General features: G+C 40.0%; 1 protein-coding gene across 1 annotated transcript in view; it reads left to right on the plus strand.

The window, feature by feature from the left end:
• Positions 1-21,463, plus strand: part of IRS2 (insulin receptor substrate 2) — a 32,214-nt gene that overhangs the window by 3,181 nt on the left and 7,570 nt on the right. The window contains 2 exon segments of the mRNA XM_076361137.1: positions 1-366; positions 369-599. Coding sequence (XP_076217252.1) covers positions 1-366; positions 369-599 — 597 coding nt within the window.

Here is a 21,463-nt window from a genome sequence, read left to right on the forward strand (position 1 = left end):
GTGGGGTGGCTTGTTCGTCCAGCCCGTCCGACGGTGGGGATTACACCGAGATGACCTTTGGCATGGCCACCACCCCACCCCAACCCATTGTTCAGAAGCCAGAAAGTGCCCGGGTCACCAGCCCCACGGCTGGGGTGAAGAGGCTCACCCTCTCTGGGGTGGAGGCTTTCATTCTTTCCAGCCCTCCCCCCGACCCGAACCGGGGGGCCAAGGTCATCCGGGCCGATCCCCAGGGGCGCAGGAGGCACAGCTCAGAAACTTTCTCCTCCACCACCACTGTGACCCCCGTGTCCCCCTCCTTCGCACACAACCCCAAACGGCACAACTCGGCCTCGGTGGAGAACGTGTCCCTCAGGAAAAGCGAAGGCTGGAGGAGGAGCAGGGTAGCAGCCCCATGTGCCGGGAGACCTCGGCTGGCTTCCAGAACGGCCTCAACTACATCGCCATCGACGTGGTGGACGGGACCCTGGCAAACTGTGACAAAGCCAGGTCGAAAGCCAGGCACGTCCTGAACGGGGGCATCAACGGAGTGGAGATGAGCGCCTATGCCAGCATAGACTTTCTGTCTCACAACCTGAAAGAAGCGAGTGCTGTGAAAGGTGAGTAGCTACGTCTGACAGTGCCTGCCACGCGTGTCTGTGCTTAGTGTTCGTTTCTCACCGTGGGGTTGTGTTTTGTCGGGTAGAGCACTATCCCTCCTTGCTTTCTGAAAAATCTCTTTTTCCCCAAAACGTCCTGTAATAAACAGTCTCGGAGGAACTCGCTGGCTCTTTGTATGAGAAAAAGTTTAATTTGGGGATATTTCTTCACGTTTGAATTCTACTGTGCTATTATTATGAGTGTATACTTCTGGGTACCCCAATAGAAGCTAATGTTTACACAGTTACTATGTTTGGGCTGTACTTCAGAGTTTTCTTATGTAAGATTTTGGAAAGTGCTTGGAAAATGTGACCAAAATAGTTTATGTTAATGCAGCTTCTAAATACTATTTAAAAATGTAAAATGATTGAGTTGAAAAACAGGATTGTTGGACTGAGGACATCAGATTACAAAAAAATCCTTGGCTGTCTAGCTGGGAAGGTCAATCATACCGAAATGAGAAGGATAAATTTAATATCTTGGTTTTGAAATACCTTATCTCTTGCAAAAGTTTAACAATAAATCATGGTGAGCATGGAATGTGAATTTAAAAAAAAAAAAAAAAAAAAAAAAAAAGAAAATTCTTTCCAGAAGTCACTATATGCATGAGCTGTTGCATGTTGTATCGCACATTTCACGTAAAGGCCCACCCTATGGTAGTGTGTAACTATGTTCCAGCTGGCAGCTCAGTCCCAGCGTGAATGACCAGTTTGTTGGCTTGCTTTTATATGGATTCCAAATGCTGGGTGTTCAAAGACAAAAGCAAACCGAAGAAATCTGAAACTTAGGGTGAGAGAGAATTTAGGTTTTAATTATGTAGCTGTTCCTTTGTTGAGGTGCTAGTTATGCTGTTTAAAAAAAAAAAAAAAAAAGAAATACACCACCATCACTGCTCCCCCCCCTTCCCCCCCCCCAAAAAAAAAATAGCAACCCGCCTCCTCTTAAGGAGTGAAAATTTCTACGCAACTGGGGGCTGGTTGAGGAGGGCAGAGAACAGCCAGTCTGTCAGGGATTAAAAGTTAAATGATGAGGCACCGTAGGGATTCTCTTCGCTCTTGAATTTATGCAAGACGTGGTACTTTAAACCCGTATGCATATATAGCTGTAATACACGTTTGTGGGTCTAGCTAGGTGAAATGACGTACCACGTAAAAGTAGTTGCTTGGAGGTGAACAGGTATTGCTTCTGCATTCACAGGGCTGACAGAGGTCATCAACGATAAGCAAACAGCGACAGTTTGTAAGAGCCACTTGCAGGGTTTTTTTTTCTTGTTTTCTTAGTAGCTAGTTGATTTTGAAGAAGGAAATATTTTCTCTTTTGATAGGAAGTACAGGAAGATGGAAAAGATGGGAGATCCACCGTTTGCAGAGCAAGCTTTGCACCTAATTAAGACGAGAGGATTGTTGAATGAAATGTCAGTTTGAAAGGGTGAACGCTTATTCTGAATGACTGGAAGGGTTGAGGGCAGAGCGTTATTTGTCTGTCGCTTTTGTTTTTGCTGGGGTGGTTTTCGGGGTCCCCGTGGCTTGACCTAGTCCCGTGCGGATGCTGCAGGTCCCGCTCTCCGTGCCCAGCCGCGGGACTGCGGTCCCGGGCACCAACAAACTGCCGCGCCCCGTGCTTTGCAAACTGGTTTTTTTCCTTTTCTCCCCCCCTTCCCCCCCCCCCCCCCCCCAAAACCGAGGAGTCTCTCTTGAGCCACCTACAGCCCCAACTGCAAACCGAGCCCCGTGTTGGGAAAGAGCTATTTCCACAACATTCCCCAAACTGCTGACCCTAAGGCGGAGGGGGGGGTGGGGGGGGTTGGGGGGTGGGAGGGGGGGCAGGGGGAGGGGAGCGGGCACCAGTTACCGAGAAAACCTGGAGTGGATGGGAGCACGGTCACCGCCCGGGAGAAGAGCCGGAATGAAGGAGCAGATGAGCAGGGGGAACCGAGTGCTGACCTTCCCACCCGGTAAACAGAAGGATAATGCAGTAAACATTAACATACATAACATACACGGCATAACAGCCGTGTTAATTTGGCACGCGGCGTACGGAGGAGAGGGTTCAGTTCTGCTACGTATTTGTCGAGGGGCGGTTGTAGGCTTGCCTTATTTTAATACTTGATTCGCACGCGTGCTTACTTTTCCTCTTTCCCGTAAGCTTTTAAACGCAGAGCCCGTGGAGAAGCGTCCTGGGGAAGCTCGCTGAGATTGGATCTCCCTGTAGGAGGCCAGGCTGTCTTCTCCACCACCCTGCTTCCCCGAGAAGCGTGCGGGCCTGCGCTCAGGGTTGGGGGGCTCGGGGGTGACCGTGGCCAATGTCGGGCCACGGTGGTAAGGAGGAAGCTCGGGCAAGCATCGTCGGTCAGCGGTGTGCGGGGTTGGGTACCAAAAACAGGGTTTCAGGTTAATTGGGCTTGTGGCGGGCAAACTGGAAGAGTCATGGCATGGGGGAAGGAGACGTATGGCACGAAGGACTTTATCGGTGTAAGTCGAATCAAGTCATTAACTTTCGCAGACTTCCTAGTTTCTCTTTTGGTTTTCACTGGGATTTCACACCGAAGTTTGTTTACGGAAGGACTTCTGCCACCGTCCGAGAAGATCACTGAGTATTGTGCCAGTGTATTTGAATTTCAAACGTTGTGACTGGGGAGACTACTAAGAAATTCATGTTTTACAGAGAAATACATACGCAGTTTAAAGAAAACTGTATTTTGAGCATAAGCGGGATTATTTTAACACGGTAGAAATTCAGGTAGATTTGAGAGAATCTAATTTTGTAAAAAATAATAGTTTGCGCAAGAGATAGCTTATATATATCAACATTGTTTACTTAGTTGCTTGCACTGTTTTCAAATTTTGTTTTTAACTGTATTAGCGAAGTGAGAAGCTTTACTTCTTCAAAAACCGAGAGAGGTTTCTAGCAATTTTAAAACAGTGGAGAATCCACATATATTTAATATTTAGAACAGGAGAATCTCAGAGATACAGGGTATACAAACAAGCTTCTTGTAATTACCTTCTCAGTAAATTAATATTTTGATTTGTGTAAAATACATGTAAAAAATTTGAATTCTTCCTGAAGGTCTGTAGCAGTAGATGTGTTTTTGTGTGGGTAAGTGTTTTAAGGGAAATTATTTGTATCATTTAAAGGTGGCTGGTTTTCACGTGTAGCTTGTCTCTCCGCTATCAGTAACTTGCCTCTGCTGTAGGGAGTGCTGTGCTTTTGGAAATCTCTGTCCATACTATCCTGTCGTGGCAAGAGCAAGCGAGTGCATCCACAACTGCTGTCAAAGCAGAAAAACTAAAAGGTTGCTCGAAATTATCGGTTCATTTAGTTTTACTGTGTTCTGAAAGTGTGCAAATATTTAAGAATTGGAGAAAAACTTGCCTTCATCTGATGTGTCAATAAAATAATACTGTTACTGGTTGGTTAAAACTTGTTACTTGCTGATAATTAGCCTTTGTTCTTAAATTATGACTGCTTTTTTGCTTAAAAAGTATGAACTGTGTATGATTTTCATTATTTATGGAGACATTTGCACTCATTTTTCTCATATAGTGTAAATTATTTATTCCAGTATATTTATGACAGATTATATCCAATAATGATGTGACTTTTTATGGTGGATCTTAGTTCTGTTGAAGTCAAATGGGAGTTTTGCCTCTATTTCGGTGGGGTTAAGATGTTACCCTTTGTGTGTAATCCTGAAATTCTTAAGTAAAATTCCCATTCAGTTTAGTGGGTGTGTAATAGGGGAATTTTGCTTAATTGAAAACACCAGACTTGAGTGAGTTATCTTTAATTTTGTTTTCTTTTTCTGTTAACAAAATGCTCTGTAACTTGTAAATGTTTCTATTAGTTGGTCTAGCTTTCTAAAATTGAACAGATACTATGTGTAATGGTGCAAAAAAACCCTGAAGGTTGTTTTCCTCCTGTGTTATTTTCTTTTGTCTTGATTTATTTAAAGAAGTCATCATCTGTAATGCATCTACTTAAGATCGTAATAAGGTGATTTTTGATAATAATGACCCCCCCACCTTGTCAATTAGCTCTTACTTTTGTGAGGGTTTTATGATTGCACCTAAACAATAAAAAGCCTATCTTAAGAAATCTCTTCCTGTGTCTTTCTAATGGCATTTTAGATTATTGAAGACATAACCCTTGTTTCCTTTTTCTTCGGAATTACTTTGCATGATGAATTATATTATTAAGGTGGTTCCCCCCCCCCCCCCCAATATGCCAACTGCCATCAAGTTTTGGTTCACAGAGCAGCATGAGAATGTTAATGGTCTCTTTAACAAAACTTGTATTCATTTTAAAATGACTTCTGAAAAGTATTAAAAGAACTATATGCCGTGTTAGAAATCTATACATCTTTTAAAGTCTTTTTCTGAATAAATCGATTGTAGTTTCTCTTCTTGATAAGTTCTGTGGGAACATCAAAATTAACAGCACAAAGAACTGAACTACCTTTAATACCTTACATAGTTTGATTTTTTTTTTTTTAAACCTCTTACGCTTAGAATTGAAAATTTGAGGTTTTCTTTTACAACCTCTAAAAATTCACTTCTTGTCTCTCAGATTGCATTTTACAACTGACCAAACCAAAACGTTTAGGTCTGAACCTAGCAGTGCCACTGGTGAAACACGAAATGTAAACTGAAGTTATCTAAGATTAAATGAAGCCTTTGATATTTTAAGTTATGTTGATTATACGGATGTCAGCTTTTTACAAGCAGATAGAATATTAAAACATGTAACTTCTATTAGGCTTTTATTTTGCTTTATACTTTAAATTATGTTCAGCTATACTGCTCATAGAAAGAATGTCATGGTTACTTTGAGTCATTTAAGATAAATTGTTATAGACCAAGTTGAATGGTGGGTTTGTTCTAAAATGAACCAGTACAGTCATTGCTCAAGGCAGAGGAAATGCTTAGGTTGATGATTGCTTCTGATTACTTGATTTCTTTCAAGATAGCTACAGAGACTAACGTTCACTTGTAAGTAAAATGGATAAAGGAATGTTTGAACAGAAAGAGTATTAGGACATGTTTTATATGGTGGTGTTTTTTTTTTTTAATAAGGAGAGAATACCATGGGTTTCTTTACACTTGATTTGCTATTATTTTTAAATAGCATTAATTACACTGGAATGCTGAAGTGGTTTAAAAGTTGAAACACAGCAAGCATCCACAGAAAAATTAAGCTAGAGTTAGTGTATGTAATCTAACTTTCCTCCCTATTCAGCAGTTAAATGGCAACATAGGTATGTCCAGGTATTTTCTGTTTGTATCAGATTTTCCCTAAAGCACCGTTAATATGTTTCCTTTTAAAGTAATAAACACATAAAGAAATGACTGTATCTGGGGTCTTTTTTTTTTTTCCCAATTTCTGGAGGTATAGTATGCTTTTGTACTGGTCGTCCATATGTTTTCTCTCTGTGTCTAGGTGTGTTGTGTATTAGTCATGATATACTTCAGCAGTTTGTGGAAGTTTTAACATTATGTTGGCGCAGTGTGTGTAACAGCAATTTAAAGTGAGTGTAGCGACTGATTTGATAAATTAAGGCATGTAATTATGAGGGTGTCACAACTCCTTGGTTTTTTGTTGTAGTTTCTTAACAATGTTTGCTTAGAAGCAATCTGTGTGTACATGGAAATCAGTAGCATCCCTTGAGTTTTTAGAAGACGGTGTAGTGACCCCAAAGTTCAGATATGTTTTGTTTGTGTGTCAGTTGTCTGGCATGTAGTTTTTTTTAAAGTTTTTGTGCATCTGTATGTAGGGGGTCAAGAGTGGCAGCCTTGAAAAGCCAAGTTCGGCTGAGCAGTCCCCTTGCTGCCGGTTGTTGAAAAGGCTGGTTTTCCTCCTGCAGCCTTTCCAAAGGAAAACTTTGCTTGTTTTTTTTTACACTCGTGTTTGTCTCAACTGCCTTTAGCTATCCAGCATGTGGGCATCTTGGGTTAGTCAGTCCGCCAGGTGCTCTCTAGAACCAACAGCAGTAAACAGAGCCAGCAAGGGTGACTGCTCCCATGTCTTTTAAATGCAAGTTACGAAGTAGCGCAAATTTTCCCCTGCGCCTCTGTCAGCTATAGAGGAAACCGGGATTACTGGTTTAGGTTGTATTTGCAGTTTCCACACTAATTTAGGTAGGGTGAATCCCTTAGTTGTAGGGTTGTGTTTGTATTTAAAGCAAGCTTTTAAGGCTTAGGTAGTGTAAGCCTGATCCAAAACGCAGAGAAATCAATGTGAAGTTTGGTTACATCTTTACAGGGGCTCACCTAAAAAATACAATTAATGGAGTGTTAAAAGTGCTAATACCTACGGTAACATTTGAGGCTCGCTCAAAGACAGCAGCAGTGTGTAATCTCCTCTGTGTTGCCAGTTAGACAGTAATGAATAACTTCCTTGAAGAATAGGTACGATCACAGCGACTGGTCTGGTAAGTGCGTGCACATTTGCATGGAGTTGTGCTATTGCTTGGTAGCTGAGGTGAAAAATGGACCACTAAACTAGCACTGTTTCGAAAAGATGTTCAATCTGATGATGAGAAATCCCTTCAGAAATCGATATAAAAGACCAAAGACAATACTTGGAGTTCTGTTACTATCCAGGTTTTTTTTACTTCCAAAAATTTTTTTCAAAACAGTTGTTTCCAATTTTTTTATCAGTGATGATGGCCCAAAATTGTGTATAGGTGTATCAAAAATAGTAATTAAAAAAAAATCCAGTTCTTGCACACAGTGAAGGGCAGTACACTTTGTAAAGAGGCATGTTACAAGTTAACAGTGGGGAAATACTTTCCAAAATAAACATCTTTGATACTAGGGTGTTTTTTTGTTTGTTTTCAAATCCAGATTTGCCTGTCTCGGTTAAATAAAAGTTATTTTAGAGTGTGTTTTTTATCTCAGTAAACCAATCGCAAAAACAGTTGAGAGGAAAAAAAAAAAACAACCCAAAACAAAAGAACCTAAGCCCCAGAGCTAAGCCCCCCACCTCTGATGGTAGCATCTACACTGCAGAAGAGTAATGCAATAGCTTGATTCCATAGATTAGGAATGATTCAGTGTTTTGTTTATATTATTTGTCAATCTCTTCAGCATCCTAGAGGAGAACTCTTCCTTCCTGGCAGATGGCAGCCCCAGGGCCATGCACCTGCCATTACAAGCACTACGCACTAGTAATCTATCCCAGCATCGCTGTTGACAAGAGGCTAATGATTGGAGACTGTCTGCCTGACAGCCTAAACAAAATAGGAACGTATTTGTCCTTCAGCGAGGGTCTGAGAGATCTTCGGAAGGACAGTCAGGATGGTATACTGAAGAATTATAATGGAATTTAATTTAGACCTCTTTTAGGCCACTTTTAAGATAATGATGCTGCAGAAAGTGAATGATGTCTCAAAGAAGGGATTTTCTGTTTCTCCGGTGGAGCGATAGCTGACTTAATATTGATAGCTCTGTGTCGATGGGAGGAAAGCTTGCGTGATTTAGCTGGCCGTGCCACAGTCCTCTGCAGCGGAGTCTGCCCTCGCTGGAAGCAGGGGGTTGGACGTACTTGTGCAGGTCTCTGTTTGTGCTTGTACATGGGGCCAAAGCGGTGTTAGAAAGTCAGAATGTCTCTTTAATTGTTTGTGAGTGCTGTGTTTGGTGCTTGCATAATGCATTCCTGTTTCAATCATTTGATTTGTGATATTATATGTTTTTATTATGTCATTAGACCAGGATCTCTTATTTTACCTTTTGTTTATTTCTCTTATGCGTTTATGTGTGTTGGCTTTTCTTCTTTGAAATGAGTGTGGGCGATGTTTCTAGGGGACGCTACCCAAGGCAAGGGTATCTTTGAAGTAGGCCAGGATGTTCTTTGCTAAATTTAAAAACTACCCAAATATTACCCAGAGTTTGTAGAGTATTAAGCAGGATTACATGACGCACGGATTAGACATTGTTGAACAGCTTGTTTTTGTTTGAAGGGGTCAGAAATGGAGGCACTGGGGCTTTAGCGTGATGCCAAGATAGCAAACTTGCTGATCCCAGAAACAGCAGAAGTCTCTTAGAAACAGTGGAGCGCAGCGGAGAATTTTCCAAGCTTTTCCAAGTGATGCTTTAGTAAAATTTGTTTGATATGTGCCATGATGGTGAGTGTAAGGTATGAAACTCACTGTTCTGTTGGGTCTCAATTTCCAAATTTGTTTCAGAGGTACTTTAAAGTAGACTAAGAACAACACTGTAAGTGCAACTTGAGGCAGAGGACTTTGCTTTTCTTCAGCCAATGACAAATCAGTAAATCATTCCAGTAACAGTGGGGAAAATCATGTCAATGAGATAAGATCTAAGCAGTTTTAGATTTGGCTCTTGCATTGTGTCCTCCCAGGCAGTCTATTATTTAAAAACAGTATTTAAGACAGTCCTAATGTCCAGTTTAACCCCTCATTAAATTGGGTAGCATTGTCAAAATAATGTATGGAATGAGAATCGGAAGATTTTTTTTTTCTCTCCTTTGGATCTAGGCTTTTGCTCACCAGAATTCACAATATTGAGCAAGACGTGTGACAGTCTTTTGGGGGAGAGTTAGGCTTAACCCTTACGTAGGAGACGGTAGTGTTGAACAGTTGCTCGAGAATAAGAAAACAATAATGATGCTGGCTTAGTCTGCCTTCACTGATGGGGATAACTGAGGCTGTAGAAAGTTATTGGCAATAACTGGTAATGCTACATTTTAGCATTATTTAAAAGAAATAAGAATAGAATTGACAAATGGATGCAAACCCCATCAGTTTTCTAGTTAATGCAAAACCCTTTTACATCACCGAGTTGACTGCTTCAACTACTGTGGTCTCTCCAGTGCTTGAATTATTGAGAAGTTATGGTGTGAATTTCTTCTGTAGTCTTTTTACCAGTTTCTCTGATACTGATTTTTTTTTCAAAAACTCCAGTAAGTGGTTTTACTTTAAAAGGCAGACCAAATGTCAGGTGACATGTCTAACCAAAATTTTCACTGAAACCCAAAAAAGACTTCTTGCAAGGGAATTACGAGATTTGGATCTGGAAGGTGGAGGTAAAATTCTTCTGTAAGGCAGTTGCACTCGGTTGTGTTGTAACATCATTCATTTTTTACAATGTAAACATTTGGAAAAGTTTATAGGAGGGTGGACTTGCATCTTTTACAACAGGTTTCAGTCCTGAGCAATTATTTCTGCCAAAATTAAATACAACTACAATAATACTCTCTTTAACATAACAAAAAGAAAAGTTATGCTTTTGTTGTAACAATCTTGTACAGAAACTATTGATAAAGATTTGTGATGGTGATTAATATTAATAAGTTGTTTGTGAACTATGAAAGGTCACTTTATTATAAAATTATTTACAACTAATTAGTTTTGATCTAGCATAAAGCTTTGAACATTTATGTTTGGATTTGGAATCAAACTGGTATAACTTAATGCAAGGGTGCATAATTCCCTCAGTGATGAAGTTACAGGATTAGTGCTCATGACTTTAACAATAGTTACAGAGAAATTACTATGTGGAGGAGCATTAGGAATAAACATATATCTATGATCCTGAGGCACAGAATACTTGAGAGAATTTGCCATAAACTTAAAATGGTTAGTACTTAGGACTTTATAATCCCAATAGTCTAGCAGTTACTCTCAGAAATACCGGTGAGAGATTCTAACATGCACCAATGAGTGCTAGGATATTGCTTTCTTTTGGATATCTACAGAAAGGTAACTTGTTACACTGTTCTGTTTTAATCTTTAAATGTCAAATGAAAACCCTGTCAAGATAAGCTTTTAACTTCAACCGTAACTGGTATATTTTTAAATAAATAGTAGATTGTGTGGGTTCTAAATAAATAAATTGGTAGTACTCAGTTGTTGAACGTTAGCCAGTAGGATGATTTCCAGATAGAAATGCACCAATGTATTTCAGCACTGTAAATGATTTCTAGTCCAGGTCCTCCCTTAATTTTTTTTCTGTTAGCATGAATGTTCAAGTGACAGTAAACTAAAAGCTTTGTAAGGTACGGTAACATGAGATAGTCCATCTGTTATTTAAAAAAAAAAAAAAAGTCAGAACTTGATAGTAGTGAAATAGCTGGACTTTTTTGTTACTGATTTTTAGTAGAACTATAATTCAGCCCTCAGGAAATAAATTGATGAACTTTTATTTTAATAAATGTATACTTGACTATGCTAGGAAGTGGAAACAATAGACTTGGATCTTGCAGTTTGAGTGAGCATGGTCAAACTGGTGTGCCTGAATGCAGAGGGAGCTGGTCTGTGCTGTGAATGAGCTACGTAGGACATTTAGATACCATGCTGCTGTTTGGTGGTGGTGTTGCGAGAGGTCATTCAGAGTCTCCTGCGAGTCTGAAATTATTCCCCGAGTCTGCTTTGTCAGTCACGAACATGTCAAGCTTTAACTTGCCATACAGGCCATGTGGATGCTATGTTGTCACGTTAAGAGAAAATACTGCAACATTTTCTATTCCTCTCACTCCTCACTAGATGTTTTCCATTTTCTTTGTACTCATAGATTGGCTGTTGTTGCTTTTACAGGGTGATAACATTTCAACCATACTATTTTAAAAAACATATTGAGAGTTATTTACATGATATTTTTGGTCATGTAGACTCAGGCTTGTATTCTACTTATTTTTACTTTGCCGAAGAATATAATTTTACTGATTTTTTTACTAATAATTTCCATATCGTTATAGTGCAGCTTGCTCTGTTTCCTTAATTAAGCAAATGAGAAGTTGAATGCTGAAGGTTTGTGTGTGTTGTGTTTTTTTTTTTTAAAAAAAAAAAAAAAAAAAAGGTGCTGGGACTTTAGAACATGTACCTGGGAAATAGTGAGCTCTTTTGAGGATTGATGCATAGGAGACAACTTTAGACTCTCCACCCCGAGCGGAATGAAGTGCATACATCTTGTCCTTAGTCAGGTATCTTAACTCTGAAGGTGTTCTTAGTTATTTCCTCTTAGTTTGCTTTAGATCCCAGCCCCTTTATCAGACACTGGTTTTTCATTTGTCTTCTTGAGGCATTTTCCCATACATTTTGTAAAGGGCTACCTGAGCAGCCGACTCTTCATTCCACTCTGGAGGCAAAGTTCTATTAAGTTCTGCTGAAGATGGCAAAACAGTAGACAAAATTCTTTTATTGAAACTGTATGTTCAATTTCTTCTTTGCAATCTTTTAGGTTTTTTAATCATGTAAACCCATTGTTTTATTGGACTGTGAAGTGGCTTTTTCTTACTCATTAGTGTAGCTGCGTTTTTGTGCATATGTGTGTACCTGAGTAAGATCTTCATTTTGCTTCTGTAGTCAAAGAAACATTTCACATTTTGGTATGTCTCAAAATATATTAACTCGTTATTTGCATCAGATACACTTTATTCCCTTCTTCCAGGTAAGAATTTGCTTTGCTTGTATTTGATTAATAAAAGCCTGTTGTCTCATCAGTTTAAAAAAAGCACTGTGCTAAAAAGAATTATATTTGGTAATTGTCAGTTAATCCAGGAGCAGGAAAGCTCTTGTCCAAATTCTGTGATTTAATTTAGTAAAAACTTTGGAAATAAGTGGTACCCATATTAGTACCGGATATAGCATAGTGGGGCTACGACTGTAACTGTTGGAATAAACAGCATTGCCACCTGTCTTTTCAGTCTGAAATTCTGTTTCTTCATTGGATCAGATGCTACCGGAGTGTTTTTTTCCTAGTATGTGTGTTTGTCTTGGTATATATGGTGGCACCTTTCTCAAACTTCTCCTCTGCTTCTGTAATGTGGTAACTTTTAATTTGACAGAGGTTTCCAAGATTTTTCATAGCAGCGATGAGATATTAATAGGGAGGCTTGGAACCATTTCTCTTCTTTCTCATGGATTGTCTTAGATCCCTTTTTGGGCCATTTGTGACCACATAATATCTTTCTGGAATAGTAATAATTAATTACTTCAATTAATTTTTTCAATGTACTTTAATTAAAAATAGCTACTGGAAATAAGGACCACTGATACAGTGTAAAATAGTCTGTGGACTGTAATTGGAATGCTGTGATGTGGAGAAAACCAGTCATTTACGGCCTGTCATGTTGGGTTTATTTTATGTGTTTTGTGGAAGTGGTTAAGTGATTTTGCCCAAGTCTTATTCCTGCTGTATAGGAAAGTGTGTCTGTGGTCTCAAACGTAGATTGAATCTGCTTTGTGCTTTTTTTTTTAACTTAAGAGACTTTTTTGATGACAGTTGGAGAGGTTGAGGCATGAAAGTAAAAGGCACAACAATTTTGACAGTGTCTTCCATTAGTGCCTCAGGTTGGTTGGTTGGTTTTTCCTCCTTGTAAACAGGCATCTTGTGACTGCTGCAGAAAAGTTTTGATAGGATTGTTTAGCACAGAGGGGATGGGATTATTTGCAAGCTGAGGGAGGATATTCCAGAGGAGGCCTTTTATCTATGGTTTTCCTAACAGGTTTTGTGGAATTCAGCTGTGCTGGCCTCCTGTTTCGGTCTAATGGACACAAGAGTATAATTAAAGGGCAGAAATATCTTCGTCTGAGGCCACAGGATGACCTCAGGACTTCAAAAATCTTAGGGGACCTTAACGTAGGTGTTCTGAGTGAAGCTGCTAATGCCTTCTGTGTTGCAGATTCCAGCTCAAGTGTCTCCAGTATGTCCTAAGGGTCCACGTTCCTGTTTTAGATTTCCACATATATGGTGGGTTTTTTATCTAGCCAGTGTTCTTGCACGTTACATAGAACTGAGAGGTTTGTCCCAGTCTGTAGACACCTCATCTGCACCTTATTAGGACCCTACTGAAACAGTCCTCTTAAAATAAGGATCTGGCTTCCATAAGTAGTCACTGGAAGGATACAGGTGCCTTTTGAGTGTTGAAGAGGTTGGTCGAAGCCAGACTTGGAGATTGGCACAAACCTGTCTTCCCTGACTATAGAGGGAGCCTATATGCTTGGCATAAACAGAACATCTGACTTCCAGAGGTCTGTGGCTTGTGAGATCAAACTTGCTGTGTGGAGTCTATTTTAAGCAGAAGGACTTGAAATGAGACTGATATTCATATGTGGATCAGCTGGCATAGCAAAGTATTCCTGCCTGACCTGGACTGTACTCTAGTTAGTTGATGATGTATTGTACTTGTTCAGTAAATGTGAAATTAAAAGGGATTTGTGTTTTCTCTAGCTATGCAGCCGCTGCACTGTTGGCTGAATGCTTTTCTGTATATTTCCTGGTCAATCACAATATGTAAAATATGCAATGGTATCAGGCCCTTAGCACTTGGAAGCAAACTTGGACTTTAAAGGCGCAGATGCCTTGGGGGAAATACTGGTATTTTGCAAAGTATTTCTTCATGCGCGTTGTCTGCGGTCTTTCCTTTTCCGTTCTTCACAGAGTGTCCTTCTAGAACAGCATCTTAGCTTTATAAAGTCTCATCTACTGCATGGTATCCTACGGGAAGTTATAGTTCCTTAATGGGACGTCCTGAAGTGTTCATCACACCTATTTGAGATGTCCTAAGCAGCTTTAAAGAGCTGGGATGCTGGCAATGGGAGAAAATACACGCAGGTCTTTATGGACTGGAAAGCCTCCCTGAAGTCTAGGGGAATTCTCTGCTGAGCGTCGTGGGACTAGAGCCAAACTCTTAAGTGTCCCATCTTAAGTGACAAAGATGGTTTTGAATCTGTTTTATGGAAGCAGTCCCAGCAACATAATACAATTTCAAAAAGATGGCAGTGTCAGTTACATAGTCGTGTGGTCAGATACATTGCTATAAGTAAAATGTATTTTTCAAAAATGCTATTAAGAGGTACCGGTGATGCTTTTTAAAAAAAATTAAGCGTTATTGGTTGCTTATAAACATATTTACTGCCAACAAATCAGGGGAGCCATAAAACAAAAAAAACCAAAGACAACTGTGTGAGAGCACTTGGGAGAGGAACTAAAAACAGAACTGGTGAAACAGTTCAGTACAGCTCTGTTTGTGTAAGCGTTTACCGAGAGCTCTTATAATTACACAAGAAAGTGCATCTTGCTCTGGAGGTAGCAATATTGCACGTAAATGATGCTAATTTTTTTGGTCTTTTTTTTTTTTTAAAGTCTCTGAAGTTTTGAGAAAAGTGCTGTAAAAGCACACTGCTCTGATACCATAGTATTTTTCATATTTTAAGAAATAAGTTTTTTTTTCTTGGGGAAGGTAACATTCTGTACTGCAGGTCTCATGGCTGAAAAACAATGGGAGAAGTGCTGTTTTCTAAGCTGAGATTCATTGCATGTCTCAGATATTCTTGTTCCTTAGGGTAGGTAAAACTTGGCATTTTGCATTCACCTCCTTTAGCTGCCTTTCTTAAAAGTGAAGCTTTAGCATCTGTTTGGTCTTGCAGAGCTAATGAATGTGGGCTTGCTTCACTTCATTTCTGCAGTAAACTATTAGATGGGGAGGATTCAAGGCGCATCCAGCAGAGCTGGGAACAATCTCATTCATTCAGTACAAATCTGTCTTTCTTGCTTGAGAAAGAAAGTAAAATATGAGTAAGACAGAGGAGGTAATTACTCTATATGCTTTCTGCTATCACAAGTTATTTTATAACCAGCTTCCAGTTTTGAAACTGGTGTTCTTGGAAGATAAATTTTAATCACCAAAGTTACTTTTCTGAACAGTTTACTAAGCTTTTTGCCTCTGCTTTCCAACAGAGTGTCAGTTAGCCTCCAAGAGTGGTATGTGGATGATATTTATGATGCCCATGTGACAAAAATACATCCTCTCCTTTCATGTCTTAACATAATACTAGCTTCTGTATGCAATACAACCCATATCAGCTTCAGAAGGAAATGCTAATTCACCTCGAGATTAAATTCAGAGCAGGAAGTTACAGGTACCCCTGTTTGTTTTAAAAATGCAGAATAAAAATGTTTTTTGTTTTTCTAGCATTCTCAGAAATGCATTTGATGCAAGGGAGAATACAATCCAGTTTGTAAATACAAAACCTGCAAATGACGTTCTTTGAGACGTCACTTTGCTTTGATTATTAGGGTGTTTGTCTATTGAAGGAATAGTAGGAACTGTCTGCTGGGGGATTGTGTTAGAGAAAGACTGGCTGTTTTCAAGGAGGCTTAGTGGGTTGCTGTAGAGTGATAAGTATTAAGGTTCAAGCGGACGAAGGTGTTGAAATCAGCAGGGACAGGGCACCCGGCTAAATCTGTGAATCTGGCTTTCAGACAGTATCCACTGTGCCAAGCGTAGCTGTGGGTTGCAAGACTGCAGTCCCAAGGAAGTTGATGAGAGCTCGGCTCGTGGTCGTTAACAAGCTAGCTAGGAGTACTTTTATAAACATTATCTGGAGAGATGATCATTGTGTACCTGAGAAAAGGGTAAGATGTTTTGATCGTTCTCTGTGGAGGTATTATAAAGTATTTGCTTAAACTCAACTCTTTTGGTTCTGGGCAGGATCTGTCTCCCAAATCCCATGTCTGAACTGTGGGACGAGGACGTTTTCCAGGCCCTGGGTTCATGGCATGGACACTCCAGTCACATTCTGACTGCACGGAAGGTGACAGAAAAAGGCCCAGGTTTGCGTCACCTCCCAACCCCCATCCTGTCCCCTGATACTCATCTAGGGGGGAAACCCAGCCTCAGGCAGGGAGGGAGTCCCTGAGCACTGCAGTGGGTTCTCTGGTGGCTTCCCATAATCATCTTGCTTACAGCTCAGGACTTCAGGGCTATCAGCCGAGCCCACTTGCCTCGTTCCAGGTGTAGCCATAGTAATTTCTGAGTATCTTAAATTGTGACTGTTTTCTCTCTACCTAAATCTATTTCTGAGACTGAATTTGTGTATTTTCATTCTGTGTTACATAGATTGCATTTAACAGATGTTGACAGGGGTAAGGAGTATAGCTGAATACAGCAAGACACATAGATGATCATAAAATAGCAACTGTAATACTCTAATGAGCCGAAATAGATCTGTAAATGTTTTTGACCAGCGATAAGCTAAACTTGTAATTCAAACAGCCAGGAATAATGTTCCTGCAGAAATATTTTTAAGGCTTAAAAAAAAATTATTCACATAAAATAGGTAGTTTCTCATCTTTGTGTTGTGTAGTGTGTCCATGACCGCATACTGAACCTGGCGATCACTGGTGGCTGGGTGTCACAAGCAGAGTAAGTACCAAGGTGTGTTGCAAATGAAGTGAAGGAACGTGCTCAGGCATGATGCAGTGAGGAATAGCTTGCTCTGCTTGGAGGAAAACCTGCTGGTTACGGCTTGAGCGGCAGCTGGGAGCTGTGTCCCTAACACAGTGATGAACTGGTAAGGCTGTGCTTTGGTTTTAGCTCCCCCTCATCACGAAAGGTTTGTACGTGGTCTGGTAGTCGGAAGAAGTTCACCTTTTCACAAGGTTTTGTTGTAATAGCTTTTTCTCACAAATTTAGTCTTCCAGATTTTTTGCAGTGTTGTTTCCAAGGACTTTTCTGGAGTGTTGGTGTGTTTTAGTTCTTTTATGTATTGCTAACAGGAGCAATACATTTGATAAGTCATAATCATGATTCTATTCAGTTAATTTACTGTGGTTATTAGAAAAATATATCGTGCCTATGTTCGTTTACAGTGCCTGGAACTATAGGCTCCATTAATAGAGGTTTCTAACAACAGCAATATAAAAACCCCAAAGTTTACAGAATAAAAAAGCCTTTAAAATAAGGAGACTCTGGCTTTATTCATGGAAATATTTTACCCTTTTTTTTTTTTTTGATCCAAACGTTTGTATATAGAAGCTTGAATTATTGTTTAAGTGGAATTAATAAAGCAAAAAGGTTAAGGGCTTAACCTGATTTGTGCTACTGTATTAACAACTCTGAACTACGAGACATAGTTTTAAAGAACAGGGGTAATATTATATGCAACAAGATTAATAGCTGAAGTGAAATATGTAGCTGTTAATGACTCAGTAATGATACTTCAAAAGATACAAAATTGAGAAAGTAAATTGTTCTCACATTTTCTAAGCAATATTACCCAAAATGCATCTGCTCATTCTTCTTTCAGTGTGAGAAAAGGATCCTAACCTGGTCTCATGGAAAAAAACCTCTTTAAACTTGGACAGAACAGACCTCAAAAAAAAAAAAAAAAAAACAGAGAAAAAAAAAATCTTCTTCGTGTAAACCTACTGAGAAAGGTTTGGTTAAAATCAAAATAAATTGTAGGAGCTATCTGTGTCAAATATTGAGAACCTATTGGGCAATTATGTAAAAAGAGAATACCTCTTTTTCTTCTTTTTTGTGCTAAAGAGCAGACTTTAAGCAAATGGCCAAAATAAAGTAGTGACCTCTGAGAAACACTGTACATCTGTGGATACTTTTTTCTCTCTTCACAGAGAATTTCTTTTTCCTCCTTCTACCGTAGTCCACATACATAGTGCAACTGATTTCCCATCAAAGTGTTAGAAACCTTTTCAGGTAACATAGCATAGTTTTTCTTCTCCCAAGAATCGTGCAGAAAGTGTTGGCCAGCTGTACAGGGCTTTTCATCCCAGTTTTGCAGGGTTGTATAGAAATGCTTGGGCACCGTGTTTTTGAGCCTTTCCATTGTGCTCTCAGATTGTAGATAGGAAACGTCCATACGGGGGAATTGCAGTTCCTGTTGCTACGTGTCTCAATATATACAGTAAAGGAAGGACAACATATGATGATACATGGACTGTGAGTCTTAACTGTACATGGGAAGTAAGACTTCAGCTTTGTTGGGGGCATTAAGCTAACCTGTGGCAGGTTCAGAACAAGCAGAAGGAAATCGTTCTTCTTGCACCCGGTAGTTCAGGTGTGAAACTCCAGGCTACAGGGTACTAAAGGTTTCCATGAAGGGAGGTAAAGTGCAGGAGGTCCTTGATAGGTGAATCATTAGAAGCTAGATGAGAATTTGGGGAAGTATCTCTGTATGCTTCTCTTGGTTTTCATAGTCTTGCTTAAGCAGCTGCTTTTGACCCACTGTCAGAGAGAGGAAACTGGATTAGAGGAGTCTTTAGCCTGCTTCAGCGCAGCTGTTTTGTGCTGCGTTGCTCATTTCACTAAATGGTTTTGGGGAGGTTAGGGGGTGGTGGTGTCTCTTCATCACAGAACATGAAGTCTGCAACTTCTTGCCTAGCTTCATCTTTCCCTCACCCTTCTATTACTGACTGATTCACATTGACAGTGGTGAGAACACAAAAGATTTCTAGAAAAGCATTGACTGAAATTTGAAAATCATCCTTTAAAATCTTTTTCTATCCTACTGCCAGATGCTCAGAGTTTTAAGTGAGGGTGTGACAACAAGAGAAAGCAGTATGGAAAAGATTGCCCTCCCGTGCATGCCAGGTTGTTCCTGGCCTGTTCCTTAGTCCTTCCCTGCTTGCTTTTTTTCTCCCTTCGCTCCCCATGTATCTCCTCTGTGAGAGGAAGCATCTCTCTGGATATATCTCCTAACTTGAAAGTCCAGAAGCTACAGCAGCCAACCTAACGTTTAGTGTGTGACCATCCAGTGCATTTAGATGCCAGGTTAGATGCATAAATGAATGTATGTAATGCCACGTGTGTTTCAGTCTCCTTGGTAAAGCAGTCTGAAAGTCAGTTTGCAAAACAGGCAGGTAGTTGACCGTGAAAGTTGAGGAGAGCCTTCTGTTTTAAAACATGCTGCTCTCTGGAAGATAAATGTCTTCCTCTGGGATGGAGGAATGCTCCAGTCTCCATAAAGACTTTGTAAATCTGAAACCTCTTTTGATATTAGGTGCCTAAGCCCTTTTGGCAATGATGAAGGCAGGGATCAGTCTTTCAAAAAGAGTGCCTGGATGAAGTGTTTCTGTTTACCTGCCCACAATATTTCCATGGCTAGAGCGCTCACTCAGGACTGACCAGCATCCAATACCTTTCTTGCTGAAAAAAAAAATCTGAATCCTCTTTCCCCCCTCCCCATCCCTAGCGCATCTTAGCCATATATTCTTTGGTAGAGTGCTGTCGTTTCTTATTGAAGCTGTTTTCATGGAATGATTAGATATCCACTGTAATGGAAAGGGGAGAGTGAACATGACTTCCCACAACTTACATGAGTCCTTATCCCTGTTTCCATGAATATTTAAATTTTTAATATTAATAACTCTTCAATGTAATCACTGGAAAAGATTGCTTTTTCTCCCAAGAAAGAGAGAGAGAAAAAACATGCTTTTAAGGTCTTTGAGAGCACTCTAACATTGTGTGTTCAGGCATGTGGATGGAGGTAACCTAGTGGCTCAGAAGTGATTGGACTTTGGTATTGGCCATTGATATCTAGAATGGGAGTCAGGTTCTCACTTCTACAATCTAACCAGAAGTCTGATTATACTGTGTCCGTCCATCCCCCCCATTACCTGCCTGAAATAGGTCCGCCAACACTAATGAAATTTCAGTCGGCAGTTGTGTGAGAATATCAAGCTCCACTTAAAAGAACTCTTCTTTCTTGTCAGACCTTGTTGCCCCTGTTAATGACTACTGATACGTACTAGAAGAGGGATGAATATGCCTTTGACATCCCAGCTGAGCAAACTTCCCAGCAATCGTAAAGGTGTGTAAAAGGATATGGTCTCTGCTCCTAAAATGAATACCAAGTCATACACCTCACAGCCTTGGAGATCTTTCATAACTCTTATTCATCTGAGCCTAACGAAATAGGGCAGAGAATTGTTGCTTAGAAGTGCCTGTTTCTTCTCCTTGACTATAAGGAGCTAGAATGACTAGCTCCTCCTTGGGCGAGTAGGTCAGGGATGTAGAGGTACACATTGGGGATGGCAGAAGTTAGCTGGGTATTGCCTGGTGTAAGCTGTAGGGGCAGACATGCTAATTCAGCTGTTTTTGTTGCGTCTCCGAAGGTGGGGTTGGTAGGTGGTTCACTGTATTAGTCACCAATCCCGTCCTCCCTTGGCCTTCATTGCTTGTAAGGTGAGCAAGTTGTTTTGCAAAAATTCTGTCTCTTAAGAAACTTCCAGCCTCACTTTGTATGCAAAGTGGTGTCTCTGGAGTTTGCATATTGCTGTCAGTCTGTTCCTGGGAAGAGCTCTGTGCTCTTCTTGGTGTGGTGGAAGGAGCTGTAAAAATCAAGCCAACCACCTAATTGAGGCCACATTTGCAGTGTTGGGTTTCGAAGCTGCACTGATAAAGGAATGGTGTGATGGTTGTAAGGTGGGAGGCAATTCCAGTTGCATGATAATGGTCATCAACTAAGAATGTGACGACTTGTTCCATGTTCACATCCTGTGCACGTGAACTGTCGAGTGGCTCTTTGGCTGGCTGCCACAGACTAATCTTTTCAATGGCAATTTTTCTATATAGTTTCCACATTTGCTTCTGCGTGTGTGTTTCTGTCCCTCTTACTAACTCCCAATGGAAGGCCAAAAGGCCTAAACATTTTTTTTCCCCCTAGCATTTTGTTTGCTCAGAGAAAGCAGCTTGATTTTGTTTAATTTCATGTAACATTTTTGAACGGTTGTATACCCAACTTGCAATGGAGAGGATAATTGAACAAATTTCAGATAGTACTATGTTGAGGGCTTTTTGTCTAATTTATTTTATCCCTAATCATGGCATTAAATCACATCTATACAAACTTGTTTAATAGTTCACAGTGGCTGTAGCTCTGAAATTAAGAGATATAATAGCAACTGTATTAAATTAATCCTGGAAAAATGAGCCTGTCTAGTTTCTTAATTTTAAATTTGAAGTGCCTATTTTTATTATAATTGATATTGGAAATGTATTTCTGGACCAGCACTTTAGCTATAAATTCGTTATAATGACATTTGTAAGTTTTTAATCCTTT

The sequence above is a fragment of the Aptenodytes patagonicus genome, chromosome 1 (genome assembly GCF_965638725.1).
Source record: "Aptenodytes patagonicus chromosome 1, bAptPat1.pri.cur, whole genome shotgun sequence".
Lineage (NCBI taxonomy): Eukaryota > Metazoa > Chordata > Aves > Sphenisciformes > Spheniscidae > Aptenodytes > Aptenodytes patagonicus.